The following is a 15,816-nucleotide window of genomic DNA, read 5'->3' on the forward strand; positions in this document are numbered from 1 at the left end:
ATTAAGTGAGCGCGAAGAGCAGAGGCAGGAGGCAATGCTGAGGCTAATGGGGGAGCAAACGAATTTGATGAAGCGTCTGTTGGAACTGCAGGAAAGCCAACAGGAGCACAGACCCCCGCTGCATCCATTGTATAACTGCCTGCCCTCCTCCCCAAGTTCCATATCCTCCTCACCCAGACACCCAAGAACGCAGGGAGGGAGGCTCCGGGCACCTAGCCACTCCACTCCAGAGGATGGCCCAAGCAACAGAAGGCTGTCATTCAAACAGTTTTGATTTGTAGCATGGCTACAATAAGCAATGTGGCCTTATCCTTCCCTCCTTCCTCACCCCACCCCACCCGGGCTACCTTGTCAGTTATCTCACTTTTTTTTTTTTATTAATAAAGAAAGAATACATGGTTTCAAAACAACAGTTACTTTATTTCCTTTGCCAGCTGTGATTGAAGGGGGGGAGGGTGGTTGGCTTACTGGGAATTAAAATCAACAAAGGGGGCGGGTTTGCATCAAGGAGAAACACACACAACTGTCACACCGTAGCCTGGCCAGCAATGAAACTGGTTTTCAAAGCCTCTCTGATGTGCAGCGCGCCCTGCTGTGCTCTTCTCAAAATGCTCAAATTCTTCTCTGCTCAAAATCAGCCACCTGGCAATTTGCCTCAACCTCCCATCCCGCCATAAACATCTCCCCCTTACTCTCTGATATTATGGAGCACACAGCAAGCAGCAATAACAATGGGAATGTTGGTTGCGCTGAGGTCTAACCTAGTCAGCAAACAGCACCAGTGAGCTTTTAAACGTCCAAAGGCACATTCTACCACCATTCTGCACTTGCTCAGCCTATAGTTGAACTGCTCCTTACTACTGTCCCGGCTGCCTGTGTATGGCTTCATGAGCCATGGGAGCAAGGGGTAGGCTGGGTCCCCAAGGATAACTATTGGCATTTCAACATCCCCAACGGTAATTTTCTGGTCTGGGAAGTAAGTCCCTTCTTGCAACTGCTCAAACAGCCTGGAGTTCCTAAAGATGCGAGCGTCATGCACCTTTCCCGGCCATCCCACGTTGATGCCAGTGAAACGTCCCTTGTGATCCACCAGTGCTTGCAGCACCTTGAGAAGTACCCCTTGCTGTTTACGTACTGGTTGGCAAGGTGGTCCGGTGCCAAAATAGGGATATGCGTTCCGTCTATTGCCACACCACAGTTAGGGAACCCCATTGCAGCAAAGCCATCCAGTATGACCTGCACGTTTCCCAGAGTCACTACCCTTGATAGCAGAACATCAGTGATTGCATTGGCTACTTGGATCACAGCAGTCCCCACAGTAGACTTGCCCACTCCAAATTGATTCCCGACTGACTGGTAGCAATCTGGCATTGCAGGCTTCCACAGGGCTATGGTCACTCGCTTCTCAACTGTCAGGGCAGCTCTCATCTTGGTATTCCGGCGCTTTAGGGCAGGGGAAAGCAACTCAAAGTTCAAGGAAAGTGGCTATACGCATGCGAAAGTTTCGCAGCCACTGTGAATCATTCTACTTGCAACACTATGCGGTCCCACCAGTCTGTGCTTGTTTGCTGGGCCCAGAATTGGCATTCCACTGTATCAACCAGCCCCACTGCCACCATGATGTCCCAACTGCCACAGCCCATGCTTTCAGGAACATCTGTGTCCATGTCCTCTTCACAATCGTCCTCATGCTGGCGTCTCTTAGCCCGGTTCTGCACATATTCCAGAATAATGCGCGAGGTGTTTACAATGCTCATAACAGCAGTGGTGAGCTGAGCGGGCTCCATGCTTGCCGTGGTATGGCATCTGCACGGGTATCCCAGGAAAAAAGGCGTGAAACAATTGTCTGCCGTTGCTTTCACAGAGGGAGGGGCGACTGATGACATGTACCCAAAACCACCTGTGATAATATTTTTGCCACATCAGGCATTGGGAGCTTAACCCAGAATTCCAATGGGCAGCGGAGACTGCGGGAACTCTGAGACAGCTACCCACAGTGCACCGCTCTGTAAGTTGATGCTAGCCACGGTATTGAGGACACACTCCGCCGACTTAATGCGCTTAGTGGGGACATACACAATCGACTGTCTAAAACTGATTTCTAAAAAGCGACTTCTATAAAATCGACCTAATTTCATGGTGTAGACATACCCTATGTCATAAAGTTTTGTTGAATTCTGTGTCTCAAAGAACTATACACTTTTCCAGCATTAAATAATGGTAATAGGCCTTAAAAGTACATTAGACCATTCAAGGATTTAAATATGGGTTTTTTTCTTCTGGGGAAATTGTATGAATCTGTATCCCAAATTTATGTTTATATGAACACCAAACATGCCACTTACAAGGCAGAAAGAGTCACAGACAGATTGTTAATTTTTAAAGAACAAGAAAACTAAGCTTTCAGCACTGGTGAAAGTATCAGTGATTGCTTGTATCTAAACAGTTGGTTCCAAAAAGAATACTTCAACATATTTTGCAATTTATCTGTTCAGTTAGAAAGATTCAGTAGTACCTCATTCTCTGCTCTCAGGTTTGCAAATTCACTTTTCTCTAGGATGACCATATCTTTCCGAATAGAGTCTAAATGCGCCATTATCTGCTGCAGAGTTATTTCCTAGGAAATAATATAGTAATCACTCAGAACTGCTAAGAAATGCTAAGACCTTTTCAAGCATTGCATTGCAACAGGAAGAAAGAGACTTGCTTAGGTCACAGAAAGCAAAGTCTTGTTGTGCATGAAATCATTAACTGGTGACTGTCAGGCATAAAAAAAAACGTCACATAGTAACAGACAATGAAAAGCTGGAGTTTGTTCGAGGGATTCAGAACCTTTACTTTTGCTGTTTTATAAAACAATTCTAAAACTAAGGTAGAAAAGCCACAGGTATTTGGCCCACAAAGTTGGTCAATAAAATAGATCAGAATTCCCTGGTTGAACCTTCAGTCACCACTTACTTTTGATGCCCATATGAAATAAGCTAACGGTCTCAGTCCAGTTCCTAGTGGACATAATCATATTTAGCACTAATGAGTCCTCCTTGCTATAAGGGTTGGTGGAGAGGCCAAGGACTGAATGGTTATGGATACCAAACTACTCTCTCACCCCAATGTGATGAGGCACATTGGCAAGGCGTTGTAGGAAATCTCACTGACTTACCTATTGTGTGGACAGAGTTCAGTTTCCAGCACTGTCAAGCTGCCACTTGCACAAGCTCTAAATTCACTTCAACTTAGAATTTTAAAAAATAATACGAACCCTTGGATTTGAAATGAACAAAAAAACCTACCTGACCTCAGGATCTTGTAGTACTTACAGGTCCTAGACAGTTTCATTGTACTGTTCCTTTAAATATTAGTGACATGGAATTACGTGGGAGCCTGCTTTTGAGGCTATTGGGCTTAGTGAGAAGGAAAATGCCCAGCCCCAATTCAGGATTCAAGAGAGTTAGTACTCCTCAGTTCCAATTCAAAATTACAGAAGAACCTCAGAGTTACGAACACCAGAGTTACAAACTGACCAGTCAACCACACACCTCATTTGGAACTGGAAGTACGCAATTAGGCATCAGCAGAGACCCCACCAAAAAAACCCCAAAAAACGCAAATACAGTACTGTGTTAAATGTAAACTACTAAAAAAAATTAAGGGAAAGCAAAATTTTTCTTCTGCATAGTAAATTTCAAAGCTGTATTAAGTCAATGTTCAGTTGTAAACATGTGAAAGAATAGCCGTAATGTTTTGTTCAGAGTGCCGAACATTTCAGAGGTATGAACAACCTCCATCGGGTCTGATCCCTACTTTGTTGAACACACATTGTATTAATTTCCTACAATTCCTTACAGTACGTTGGCTGTGCTTATGTTTGGATCTATTATCTCCACACACCGAATTAAAAAATTTCTGAGTCTGAATATAACATTCACTAAGCTACCCCACGTTATTAAAAGGAAGCTACCTTTGGGATCTAGGCAATGTACATTTATACTTCTTTAGACACAGCAGGGTCTCAAAGCCAGTAGGGTTTCCATATTAAAGGAAAAGATAAAAAAAAAAAAAACAGGAAAAAAACAAGTTCTTGGGTTCTCCTCTACTCCCATAATTCAGTTATTCATGGTAAAAGTTCTCAAAAATTAAAAAAATAACTAAGGGAAAAAAATCGGTTGGCTATACAACTCCATGGCTTAATAATGGAGAAGTAATTTGTGCTATTTGTGCTTAATTGCATATTCTCACTGAACGTAAGTGGTATATAATTCTCAGTCTAGTGTCTTCTTGATTAATTATTTAAACTATTATTTTGTATCGGAGTCTAGTTACACTGGTCCAGTTGTCTACTTCGCAAAGAGTAAAATTCTTAGATCCTTTTAATTTCACACATTTGTGATGATGAAATTAATTATCCTCCCCCGTACACCCAGACATACCAAATTATTTTACTGGCTTACTACAATCACATAATTTTACAAGAACTAGCTTGAACCTACAAGTTAAATAAGACAATCAATAGGATTCTTTGCATGAAGCATCAGTGTATGTTTGAACTGTATAACAGGACCAGTTCCATGAGCCAAATATGCAGAAAGAGTCAAGATCATCATGAACCAGTTTTGGTGGTTTTTAATTTATCAACAAAAAACCAACCAAGGCCAATACCGTATACCTATGCTATTGTTAAATAAAAGACACAGGCTACTTTCCTCTACCTAAAGCATCCATTTCATGATTAACAATCAGAATAATCTTCCTTGAAATTCACTTCCTGTCCTAAACTGTTGTGCAGTGTTGCTGTGCGTTGTTAAACAGTTGCTATCTCACCCCACAGGCTGCCTTTCAGTAGCAGATGAAGCAATCCCTGCATAGCATTTGTAGATCATTCTTACTTTTGGAAAGAACTTTTGGTTTCTATGGGATGAAAGGTGTTATAGTAAATGCAAGATATCACTTATTCCTCTCTAATTTAAACTCAGCTAGGATTTTAGGACAATTTGCCTCAGTAAAGTATCCACTATACTAGTTCTCTTATATTTTAAAAGATAAAAATATAAACTACTATATGTTATAAAGCACCATTTGTGTATATGATGCTTCATGGACATATAAAATGACAAGGAAACAATAAATCACTGATTTACCACCTGCTGAGCTTGGGTCACCATATCCTTGTAGACTGTGTCTAGGCTGAGATTTGACAAAGTTGTTAATGCTGATACAATGGTCTCTGCTTGTTCTTTACCAAAACCTGGAAGACAGTTGAAGGATGACAGGTTAAGATGAAATCAAAAATTGTACGGAGAGGCAAGCAAAAGTTACACAAGCATAAAGTTCAGTATGCAAGTGCAAAGGTAAGTTACAAGTCACACTGCCAGTGACATGGATTTAACCACCAAGCTACCAAAACTTTTAAGATCACCAACTTTTCAAAATTCTGAACTTTTTCAGCTTTGAATCTGAAGTGCATCCATTATATTTTGAATTACAAAAACCAATGACCTTCTGCAGGTGCCGCATGCAACAGGAGCATAATCTGCAACCTGTTCAACTGCCACGGGCTATTTAGTTTTTCCTAATGTACAGTATTTTCTCACTGTCAAGGTTCCTTCCCCACTCTGAACTCTAGGGTACAGATGTGGGACCTACATGAAAGACCCCCTAAGCTTATTCTTACCACTTTAGGTTAAAAACTTCCCCAAGGTACAAACTTTGCCTTGTCCGTGAACCATATGCTACCACCACCAAACGTTTTAAACAAAGAACAGGGAAAGAGCCCACTTGGAGACGTCTTCCCCCAAAATATCCCCTCCAAGCCCTACACTCCCTTTCCTGGGGAAGGCTTGATAAGAATCCTCACCAATTTGTACAGGTGAACACAGACCAAACCCTTGGATCTTAAGAACAATGAAAAATCAATCAGGTTCTTAAAAGAAGAATTTTAATTAAAGAAAAGGTAAAAGAATCACCTCTGTAAAATCAGGATGGTAAATACCTTACAGGGTAATCGGATTCAAAACATAGAGAATCCCTCTAGGCAAAACCTTAAGTTACAAAAAGACATAAAAATAGGAATATACATTCCATCCAGCACAGCTTATTTTACCAGCCATTAAACAAAAGGAAATGAATGCATTTCTAGCTAGATTACTTACGAACTTAACAGCAGTTGTAAGGCTGCATTCCTGATCTGTTCCCAGCAAAAGCATCACACAGACAGACAAACCCTTTGTTCCCCCCCTCCAGATTTGAAAGTATCTTGTCCCCTCATTGGTCATTTTGGGTCAGGTGCCAGCGAGGTTATTTTAGCTTCTTAACCCTTTACAGGTGAGAGGGTTTTGCCTCTGGCCAGGAGGGATTGTATAGCACTGTATACAGAAAAGTGGTTACCCTTCCCTGTATATTTATGACACTCACAAATACTATTTAATAAACCAGGTTTATCCTTTGCTACAGAGTGTGCATCCTAGGGGAAAAAAAAAGAATGAAATTAATAAGGGAATCCTACATAGACTGAAATTGCTCCACATCCTTTGAGGCAAATTCAGACTGGGCATAAGCATGTGAAACATTGTTGACTTCAAGAGCACTGCACCTGTTTACACCAGGCCAAAATTTGGCCGTTAGGACTTTTACTTACCAGTGCTAACACTTTATGTGTAGTTTGGTCTGATTCTAAAGCTTTAGCTTCCCTGGAGTCTCAATTATTTTTTAAAAAAAACTAGCTCATTTTTCTAATTACCAGCCCAATCCACACCCAAGCTGCATGGAAGTTCGGAGAATGTCATAATATCTATTTGTACTGTAAATATTTTACACTGGAAGGAGATTGGACTCAATAGGTCTCTTCCCTCCTCTAATGCCTATAACCTCTATGTTTAGAGCTTGATCACTGTAATATCTGAGTTTTTTTTATCTAAGGCAAGACCATATCAAAGATGGGACAAACGAACTTGAGAAAGAAAATGTAAAGTTAAGTGTTCAGGTAAATCTTAGACTGCACCCAAGCAATGCAGCACAGGTGATATGCAAGATGAATCACTTTTGAGCCCAGTGGAGGGCTATATGAGATATGATACTAATGTATAAAAAGGCAAGTGAAGGATAGAATGCTACAATATATTTAGTCTCCCACCTCTGTCATTTTAAATCAAACCTTTTAAAGAAACATTGTTTTTACATAACCTAAATTTGGGGCCTAACCTGACGTATGCAAAATTTAACAAAACGTAAAATCAAAGTGTTTCTATGACATTTTCTTTTTAAAAAATTCCAATACAACCTGGATTTAAGCATTCCTCTGAAGTGTTTGAATCCCCAACACTGCACTATCATATTAGCGTATGAGAACTGGATATGGTTTGTTTTTTTTTATACAGTGTTTCTACATTGTCCAAGCTGAGTGAAATGAAAAAAATGTACACAAAAAGCAAGTGGGGGAAAAGCCAATTAGATTTTTTTAAAATTTCAATTTCAATAAATTAAGGGCTTATTAGGAACTGGAAGAAGGAATGTATATTTTAAAAGGTGATTTTAATACGACCATCACAGTTATTCTTTATATTTTAGTGATACTTTACACTTACAGAGTGCATTAAGTTTCTCTGACGGAAGGCACTACATATAAGCTTCCACAAACCTACAAGGTAAGTAAATGTTACCTTACTCAGTTTATTTTTATGGCTGTATAGACAACAATCTACATGCAACGCTTCCATTTACACTGTAGCAGCTAGTAACAGACATGCATGAGAAATAGGAACCCCTTAATACTTTTGGGAAAGTAGCAGTTTGATTTCACTTGAGTTACTTAATAGGTATTGCTCACCATGCACTTCCAGCTCTCGTACCAATGCATGGGTATCAAAGGTTAGCTTTCTCTGTTCCAGTGGGGTTATTTCAACTCTTCTCATGTCATACGACTTCACAGGGGCTGTGGCAGCAAAACCTGAAAATGGCAAGAAGCCATTAAGAAGTTGTTTACTCATTCACTTCCTTGTTAATTTTATCATGGAATGCAATAACATTAAAGAGTTTTTGCTGCATAATCTTTCATAGTGGAAAGGAGGACCCCAGTGCACGAATATGTGTACAACAAAGAGTGTTGGTCCTCCTTCAATGGCTTGATTATAAAGCAGAGGGAAGTAGTCAGTCTAGCCAGCATTTTCTCCTTCCCCTAAATGTTCTAAATCTCATAATTGTCCTCATTGTCTTTACAAAGGTTTGCTCCACCACTAGGACCCCAAACAACAATCCCAAATTCAGGTATCCAAGCCTCCGGGTATACCAAAGATCAAAACACTGTGATTGAATAATTTGATGATTATCCGATGAAGTGAGCTGTAGCTCACGAAAGCTTATGCTCAAATAAATTGGTTAGTCTCTAAGGTGCCACAAGTACTCCTGTTCTTTTTGATGATTATCGGTAATGTATTAACTATTAAAGGAAGGCATTTAAATTATGTTTCTACTTTTAAAAGTGTAACTGTTCTAATGTAGCCAACAAGAAATGGGTTGCACAATTAGCATCATTCAGCTGGCCCTGTCAGAAAACTACACACCCACCAGCTGCATTCTTCACATCAACTTCTTCCCCAGCACCCTATCAGCAAAGGGACTGCATCTGCTAGTGACACACAAAACAGTAGTGCTATGTAAATAAATCACCAATAATTATGCAGTGCCAGTGCTTGGGAAGAATTTACTGGTTTACCAACTAACCAATTAGGCAACAGACTTTGACACATGATTTTAACACCTAACATATCACAGATTTGTTGAGTTAGAGATAATTGATTTTACTGCATGAAAGATGACATCCCAGAGGATATAAAGAACTGTGATTTGAAGTTTTAACAGTTCTTGTGATTTACCCATGCCTGCATCTCCAATTTCCTAGAAGCTTTCACTCCTCTGTGCATCTCCTTCTCCAACCTGTTTCAAATAGTCTCCTAATTGCTATCCAGCAAAACCTGTCTTTCACATCTAAATCCCTGCTGAAAACCCATTTCTTGTACAAATCCTTCCTTCCTACCACTAACTCTCTCCCTTCACTAAACTGTTGTCCTAGTCTTGTCATGGCTTTGATTAGGAAAAGAAATAGAGGTCAGATCAGCATTTGTTAACACATAGGGCCAACCTCCTCCAGCTAAATCAAAGTCAATGTTAATCTGCATCTACACTAGGGAACTAGTTGTGGTTAATTAATCCTGACCTCACTTCCTAATCTATACAAAGCCTATATTAAATTTAAGATGATTGGGATAGAGAAAAGGTACAGTTCTATTTAAGAAATGCATGTAAATTGCTTATGTGGCAATATACAATATTTAAGTTTAATAATTCCCAGCTGTCCAATGCTATAAAGTATTCACTTCTAACTAGTGCTGTCAAGCAATTAAAAAAATTAATCACGACCAATCGTGCTGTTAAACAATAATAGAATACCATTTATTTAAATATTTGGAAGTCTTCTACATTTTCAAATATATTGATTTGAATTACAACACAGAATATAAAGTGTACAGTGCTCACTTTATTTTTTATTACAAACATTTGCACGGTAAAAAAACCTTCAATTCACCTCATTGAAGTACTGTAGTGCAATCTCTTTATCATAAAAGTTGACTTATAAATGTAGAACTACGTAAAAAAGAATAACTGTACTTAACAATAAAACAATGTAAAAACTTTAGAGCCTACAAGTCCACTCAGGCCTACTTCTTGTTCTGCCCATCACTCAGACAAGCATTCAGTGTTCGGGGCGGACAGAGGAGGGGGGAAGTAAGCGATGACTTGTGCAGGAGGAGGGCCTGGAGGACAGGGGGCAACAATGGGGAGGAGCAAGCAGTAACTTGTGCAGGAGAAGGGTGAGGAAGGTATCTTACTGCTGCTTCTGGATGGGTGGTTTCTGGTACTGGGCTCGCCAGGCTCGCCTCCTTTTACTGAGCTAGGTGGGTTCCCTTCAGCTGAGTGAGCCCTTGTTCGCAAGGGAGGGTGGATTTTACCTCAGGGACTTACCATACTGCCAGAGAGGAGAGGCTAGTGCAGGGAGGCTGAGCCCACCAGGCCCATGTTTTCTATGGGGTACCCCAGAGAGAGCGGCCAGCTAGGGGCAATGGGGCACGATGCAGGGGGGTTGGTCCTCTGGGACCAAGGGGCCAACCAGGAACAACAGGGCCTGGGCTGGCTAGGGAGCCGATATATCCTATTTTGGCCAGGACAGTCTCCTTTTTCAGCTCTGTCCCGGCCGTCCCTACTTCTTCACCAAAACTGGGCATTTGTCCCAGCTGCAAGGCAGAGCATAGTGGCAGCTGCTGCCCAGGGAGCAGCTCTGAAGGCAGCACTGCCCGCCAGCAGGAAAGTGGAGAAATTTGCTGCTGGCGGACAGTGTTGGCTTCAGAGCTGACCCCTGGGCAGCCCAGGGTTGGGGGAAATCAGCCTCAGCCGGGGAGGCAGGGAGCTGGGGGGAAGGGAGATCAGCCTCAGCAGGGGTAAGCACAGAGCTCAGGTCGGGGGAGAGGGAGGATCAGCCCCAGTTTTGGGCAGCACAGGTCTGGGGGTGGGGGTCAGCCCTAGGCGGCATGGGGTTGGGAGGGGGAGACCCCACTGTGGGCAGTGAGGCACTCGGGGGTGGGGGTCAGCCCCCAAGGTCAGGGGGTGGCACAGGGCTCGGGGTCAGCCCCAGGCAGCATGGGGCTCGGGATCAGCCCCAGTTGCGGGCATCACAGGACTTGGGGTCAGCCTATTAATTATACAGACCTACCTCACTCAGTCAGTCCCCTCTGGTCTTGCAGTGCTTTTTTTCTTGACCAGGACTGAACATATTATATTACATGCAAAAAAACTCCAAACCATTAAGAGAATGTTAAGGTTGCAAAGTCAAGCACTCAAAAGTTAGGAAATGTCAGAATTAAGGTTGCCTGTGTGCATTCTGATAGTCTTTATTTATGTGATGGTATACTATTTTTTCCACAGGACCCCTGCACAAGCCCCCACTCTTTAGGTCCTGGCTCCACCGAAATCTTGCTAATTCTTTCTGCACAACAGCTCCAAGATACAGCCTTTCCTATCCACCCACACAGCTAAAAAGCTCGTCCAGGCTCTCATTTCACATCCTCTTTGCTGGCCTTGACATTCTTGCCCTGCTTATAGCCATTCAAAATGTTCCTATAAAGATCATCTTCCTAGCTCATCACACTGAGTACTTCACCCCTCTCTTTGCCTCCCTCCACTGGCTCCCCCTTCTCTAACATTTCAAATGTAAGCAATTTACTTTCACTTTAAAGGCCTTTCATGGGAATTCTAGAGCCTCCCTTAGGAGCCTATTCCAGAGCTTAATTATCCTCATAGTTGAAAAGTTTTTTTTCCTAACATCTAACCTGAATCTCTCTTGCTGCAGATCAAGCCCATTACTTCTTGTCCTGCCTGTATGGGTATACAAAATAATTGATCATCATCCTCTTTATAACAGTCTCTAACATATTTGAAATCTGTTAACATATTTGAAATCTTTCTTAAAGTGTGGCATCCAAAACTGGACAGAGTACTCCAGCTGGGACCTTACCAGTGCCAAATAGCAAGAGTCTTACAAACAACATTCCAGTTAATATGGCCCAGAATACTGACCTTTTTTGCAGCTGCATGACATTGCTGGTGCACATTCAGTTTGTGATTTTTCACTACAACTCACAGATCCTTTTTAGCGGTACTACCAATTAGACAGTTATAATCCGTTTTGTAGCTGATTTGTCCTTCTTAAGTGTAGTACTTTGCACTTATCTTTATGGAATTTCATCTTGTGGAATTCAGACCAATTTCCCAGTTTGTCAAAATAATTCTGAATTCTAACCCTGTCCTCCAACGTGCTTGCACATCACCCCACATGCTACTTATCGATTCTCATACACTACTGAGCTCGACTCCCACCTCTGCTCTGCCAGTAAGCCCAGTCTTCTCAGTCAACCACTTATATTTTCAAATGAGCACTTTCCTGCTTTCACTCTCACTGCTCCTCATGCCTACAAGGAAATTCCCATAAAAATCTGCAAATCCACCTCACTGTCCTCCTTCAAATCCCTTCTTTGCTGTGATGCCACCAAAAAACCAACACAAAACACCTAGACTGCAGTTTGACACAGAGTGAGCAGGGACTGCTGCCAATCATGCCCAGTATTATTTCAGAGTATGTCTTCACTACCAACCTTAAAGCGCTGCCACGGCAATGCTTTCACCTGGCTGCAAAAAAACCACCCCTAGGAGAGGAATAGCTACCCCGGTGCACGGTCTACACGGCCATTTTATAGCGCTGAAACCCACATCGCTCGGGGGTGTGTGTGTGTGTGTGTGTTTTCACACCCCTGAGCGAGAATGTTTCAGCGCTGTAAAGTGGCCGTGTAGACAAGGCCTCCCCCACCATACTCGCCCATTGTCTCTTGCCTTAGGCTTGGACTGCAAGCTCTCTGGGGCGGGGGCTGCGATTTTGTTCTTTTGTACAGCGCCTAGCACCCTGCTGGGGCCCTGGTCCGTGATGGGGGAGCCCCTCGGCACGGAGATACACAATGAGGCCAGGCCCCCGCACTTGCTGACAGGGCGACCCGCACTCATGCCTGTGGCACCCGGGGGGGGGGGGAAGGGGGCTACGAGCTCTCCCCGCTGGGTACTGACCGGGGGCGGGGGGGGCTCACACCGGCCAGAGTGGGGCGGGGGGGGGGGCTCACACCGGCCAGTGCCCACCGGGGAAACTCATCCCCCCCCCGCGGGGGCGCCTCTCACCTCTCCTGGGGACCGGCAGCGCGGCGCCCCAGCCGCCCCCCGTGGCCAGGAGCCTCCGGCCCAGCCCGCCGCCGCCGCCGCCCCTCATCCGCCTCCTCCGCCGCGCGGGGCCCGCGAGCCGCAGAGCCACGGACAGCGCCCCGCCCCCCCGGCGGGCGCCCCAGGGCGCTCTGGGAATTGTAGTCTGGCGGGGCCGCCCGGCACCTCGGAGACGCCGCCTGCGGCCTGGGCGCGGCGCCCTGGTGCGGTCACCCGGGCACAGACTTCCACTCGTAATCCCCCCCCTCGCGTGCACACACCCGCACGTCTGCACACTCACTCCCTCGCACGCACACGTCCCCGCACGCCTCCACCAGTATGCACACCCCCTCGCGTGCACACAGCCGCACGAGCACACTTTCACTCATGCACACCCACACATGCATACACTTGTGCAAAGGGGCAATACCCACACAGATGCACTCATGCACCGGTAGATGCACAGCCACTTGCACACATTTAATTGTTCAGTTATGGGGCTACCTCCATTGTGAATCCTTACATGGTTTCCCAGACACCTAGTTCTGGAGCAGATAAGAATTTTAAATGGAGTCAAACAGAGCTCAGTACTTGGTACCTACCTGGATACTTATATGGGGATGGCTTTGCAGAGAGGGAATCAAATTTCCTGTGGTCTCCTAGAGGTCTTCCTACAGATCACATGAGAGGCTCATCTCTTATTTACAAACTGCTGTGATGTATGGAATCACAGATCATCTTAAACATGATAACTCTACAGACACTTAAGGAACAGGCATCCACACTGCTCTAGTTCCAGTAGGGTGACCAGACAGCAAATGTGAAAAATCAGGGCGGAGGGTGCGGGGTAATAGGAACCTGTATAAGAAAAAGACCCAATAATCAGGACTGTCCCTATAAAATCGGGACATCTGGTCCCCCTAAATTCCAGTTTCAGAGTAACAGCTGTGTTAGTCTGTATTCGCAAAAAGAAAAGGAGTACTTGTGGCACCTTAGAGACTAACCAATTTATTTGAGCATGATGAAGTGAGCTGTAGCTCACGAAAGCTCATGCTCAAATAAATTAGTTAGTCTCTAAGGTGCCACAAGTACTCCTTTTCTTTTTGCTAAATTCCAGTGTGATCTGGCTTTGTTTACCTTCAGGAGCCACACTGTGTCTGGAATGCTGTACAGCAGATAGAGACATCTAGTGGGTGAATTATTTAACTTCAAGCAACTATCATTTCATTAACTCGTTCAGTTTCTCAGCATTGCCCGTCTACTCTCCAACAGTCCCTGCTATAGCATCACTTCTGTTCCTGCCAGGTGGTTAGTCTCTAAGGTGCCACAAGTACTCCTTTTCTTTTTGCGAATACAGACTAACACGGCTGCTACTCTGAAACCAGACACACATTGCTACTTTGCATGAAATCTGTAGCTGTTTCTCAGCTTTCAGTCACGCAAATTGTGGTGTGAGGAGATGAAATCTTTGCCCCTTTAATGAATGCACATAACTCTCTCTGTCTCCACCAGTCATGGAGCTGCCCCATTTTAGCACATTAAGTTACAGCAACAATGAATATTAGAAGTATTTAAAAAAAAGGAGTGTTTACACTTTGTCTGCTCATATGCTCTCCATTCCTGGAGTTAGTCTCTTCCCTGATCACTTAGAAGCCATGACGATTGTCAACATGCTGTCTGCTTCTGACCCAGTAAAAGAGACTTGTGGCACCTTAGAGACTAACAAATGTATCCGAGCATAAGCTTTCGTGAGCTACAGCTCACTTCATCAGATGCATGCAGTGGAAAATAAAGTGGGGAGATTTATATACACAGAGAACATGAAACAATGGGTATTACCATACAGACTGTAACAAGAGTGATCAGGTAAGGTGAGCTATTACCAGCAGGAGAGCGCGGGGGACGGGGACGGACAGTGACATTTTGTAGTGATAATCAAGGTGGGCCATTTCCAGCAGTTGACAAGAATGTAGGGGGGGAAATAAACAAGGCGAAATAGTTTTACTTTGTGTAATGACACATCCACTCCCAGTCTTTATTCAAGCCTAAGTTAATTGTATCCAGTTTGCAAATTAATTCCAATTCACCAGTCTCTCGTTGAAGTCCGTTTTTGAAGATTTTTTGTTGAAGAATTGCCACTTGTAGGTCTGTAATCGAGTGACCAAAGAGATTGAAGTGTTCTCCGACTGGTTTTTGAATGTTATAATTCTTGACGTCTGATTTGTGTCCATTTATTCTTTTACGTAGAGACTGTCCAGTTTGGCCAATGTACATGGCAGAGGGGCATTGCTGGCACATGATGACATATATCACAGTAAAGAATCTCTTTTAGCTTGGCTAAGGTTTTCATATACCCAAGCAGCTGGATTTTGATCTCAGTTACTGTCATAAATATAAAGGGAAGGGTAAACCCCTTTGAAATCCCTCCTGGCCAGAGGAAAGCTCCTCTCACCTGTAAAGGGTTAAGAAGCTAAAGGTAACCTCGCTGGCACCTGACCAAAATGACCAATGAGGAGACAAGATACTTTCAAAAGCTGGGAGGAGGGAGAGAAACAAAGGGTCTGTCTGGCTGTCTATATACTGGTTTCTGCCGGGTATAGACCAGGAATGGAGTCTTAGAACTTTTAGTAAGTAATCTAGCTAGGTACGTGTTAGATTATGATTTCTTTAAATGGCTGAGAAAAGAATTGTGCTGAATAGAATAACTATTTCTGTCTGTGTATCTTTTTTGTAACTTAAGGTTTTGCCTAGAGGGGTTCTCTATGTTTTTGAATCTAATTACCCTGTAAGATATCTACCATCCTGATTTTACAGGGGGGATTTCTTTATTTCTATTTACTTCTATTTTTATTAAAAGTCTTCTTGTAAGAAAACTGAATGCTTTTTCATTGTTCTCAGATCCAAGGGTTTGGGTCTGTGGTCACCTATGCAAATTGGTGAGGCTTTTTATCCAACATTTCCCAGGAAAAGGGGGGTGCAAGTGTTGGGAGGATTGTTCATTGTTCTTAAGATCCAAGGGTCTGGGTCTGTAGT

The 15,816-nt window shown here is 43.4% G+C and overlaps 1 protein-coding gene across 6 annotated transcripts in view; it reads right to left on the reverse strand.

Annotated features, from left to right (window-relative positions):
- Positions 1 to 13,059, reverse strand: part of CCDC90B (coiled-coil domain containing 90B) — a 28,862-nt gene extending 15,803 nt beyond the window's left edge. The window contains exons 1-5 of one of the 6 annotated variants that reach the window (XM_073335963.2): positions 12,766 to 12,850; positions 11,620 to 11,701; positions 7,820 to 7,939; positions 5,136 to 5,242; positions 2,516 to 2,617 (exon numbers count right to left, since the gene is read on the reverse strand). In XM_073335963.2, the coding sequence (XP_073192064.1) occupies positions 2,516 to 2,617; positions 5,136 to 5,242; positions 7,820 to 7,939; positions 11,620 to 11,641 (351 nt within the window). In that variant the 5' untranslated portion in view covers positions 11,642 to 11,701; positions 12,766 to 12,850. Of the gene's footprint in view, positions 1 to 2,515; positions 2,618 to 5,135; positions 5,243 to 7,819; positions 7,940 to 11,619; positions 11,702 to 12,765 lie in introns of all 6 variants that reach the window. The other 5 variants (XR_012157916.2, XM_073335953.2, XM_073336000.2 and 2 more) reach the window with 5 other exon arrangements.
- Between the last annotated feature and the right edge of the window lie 2,757 nt (positions 13,060 to 15,816).

The sequence above is a fragment of the Lepidochelys kempii genome, chromosome 1 (assembly GCF_965140285.1).
Source record: "Lepidochelys kempii isolate rLepKem1 chromosome 1, rLepKem1.hap1, whole genome shotgun sequence".
Taxonomy (NCBI): Eukaryota; Metazoa; Chordata; order Testudines; family Cheloniidae; genus Lepidochelys; species Lepidochelys kempii.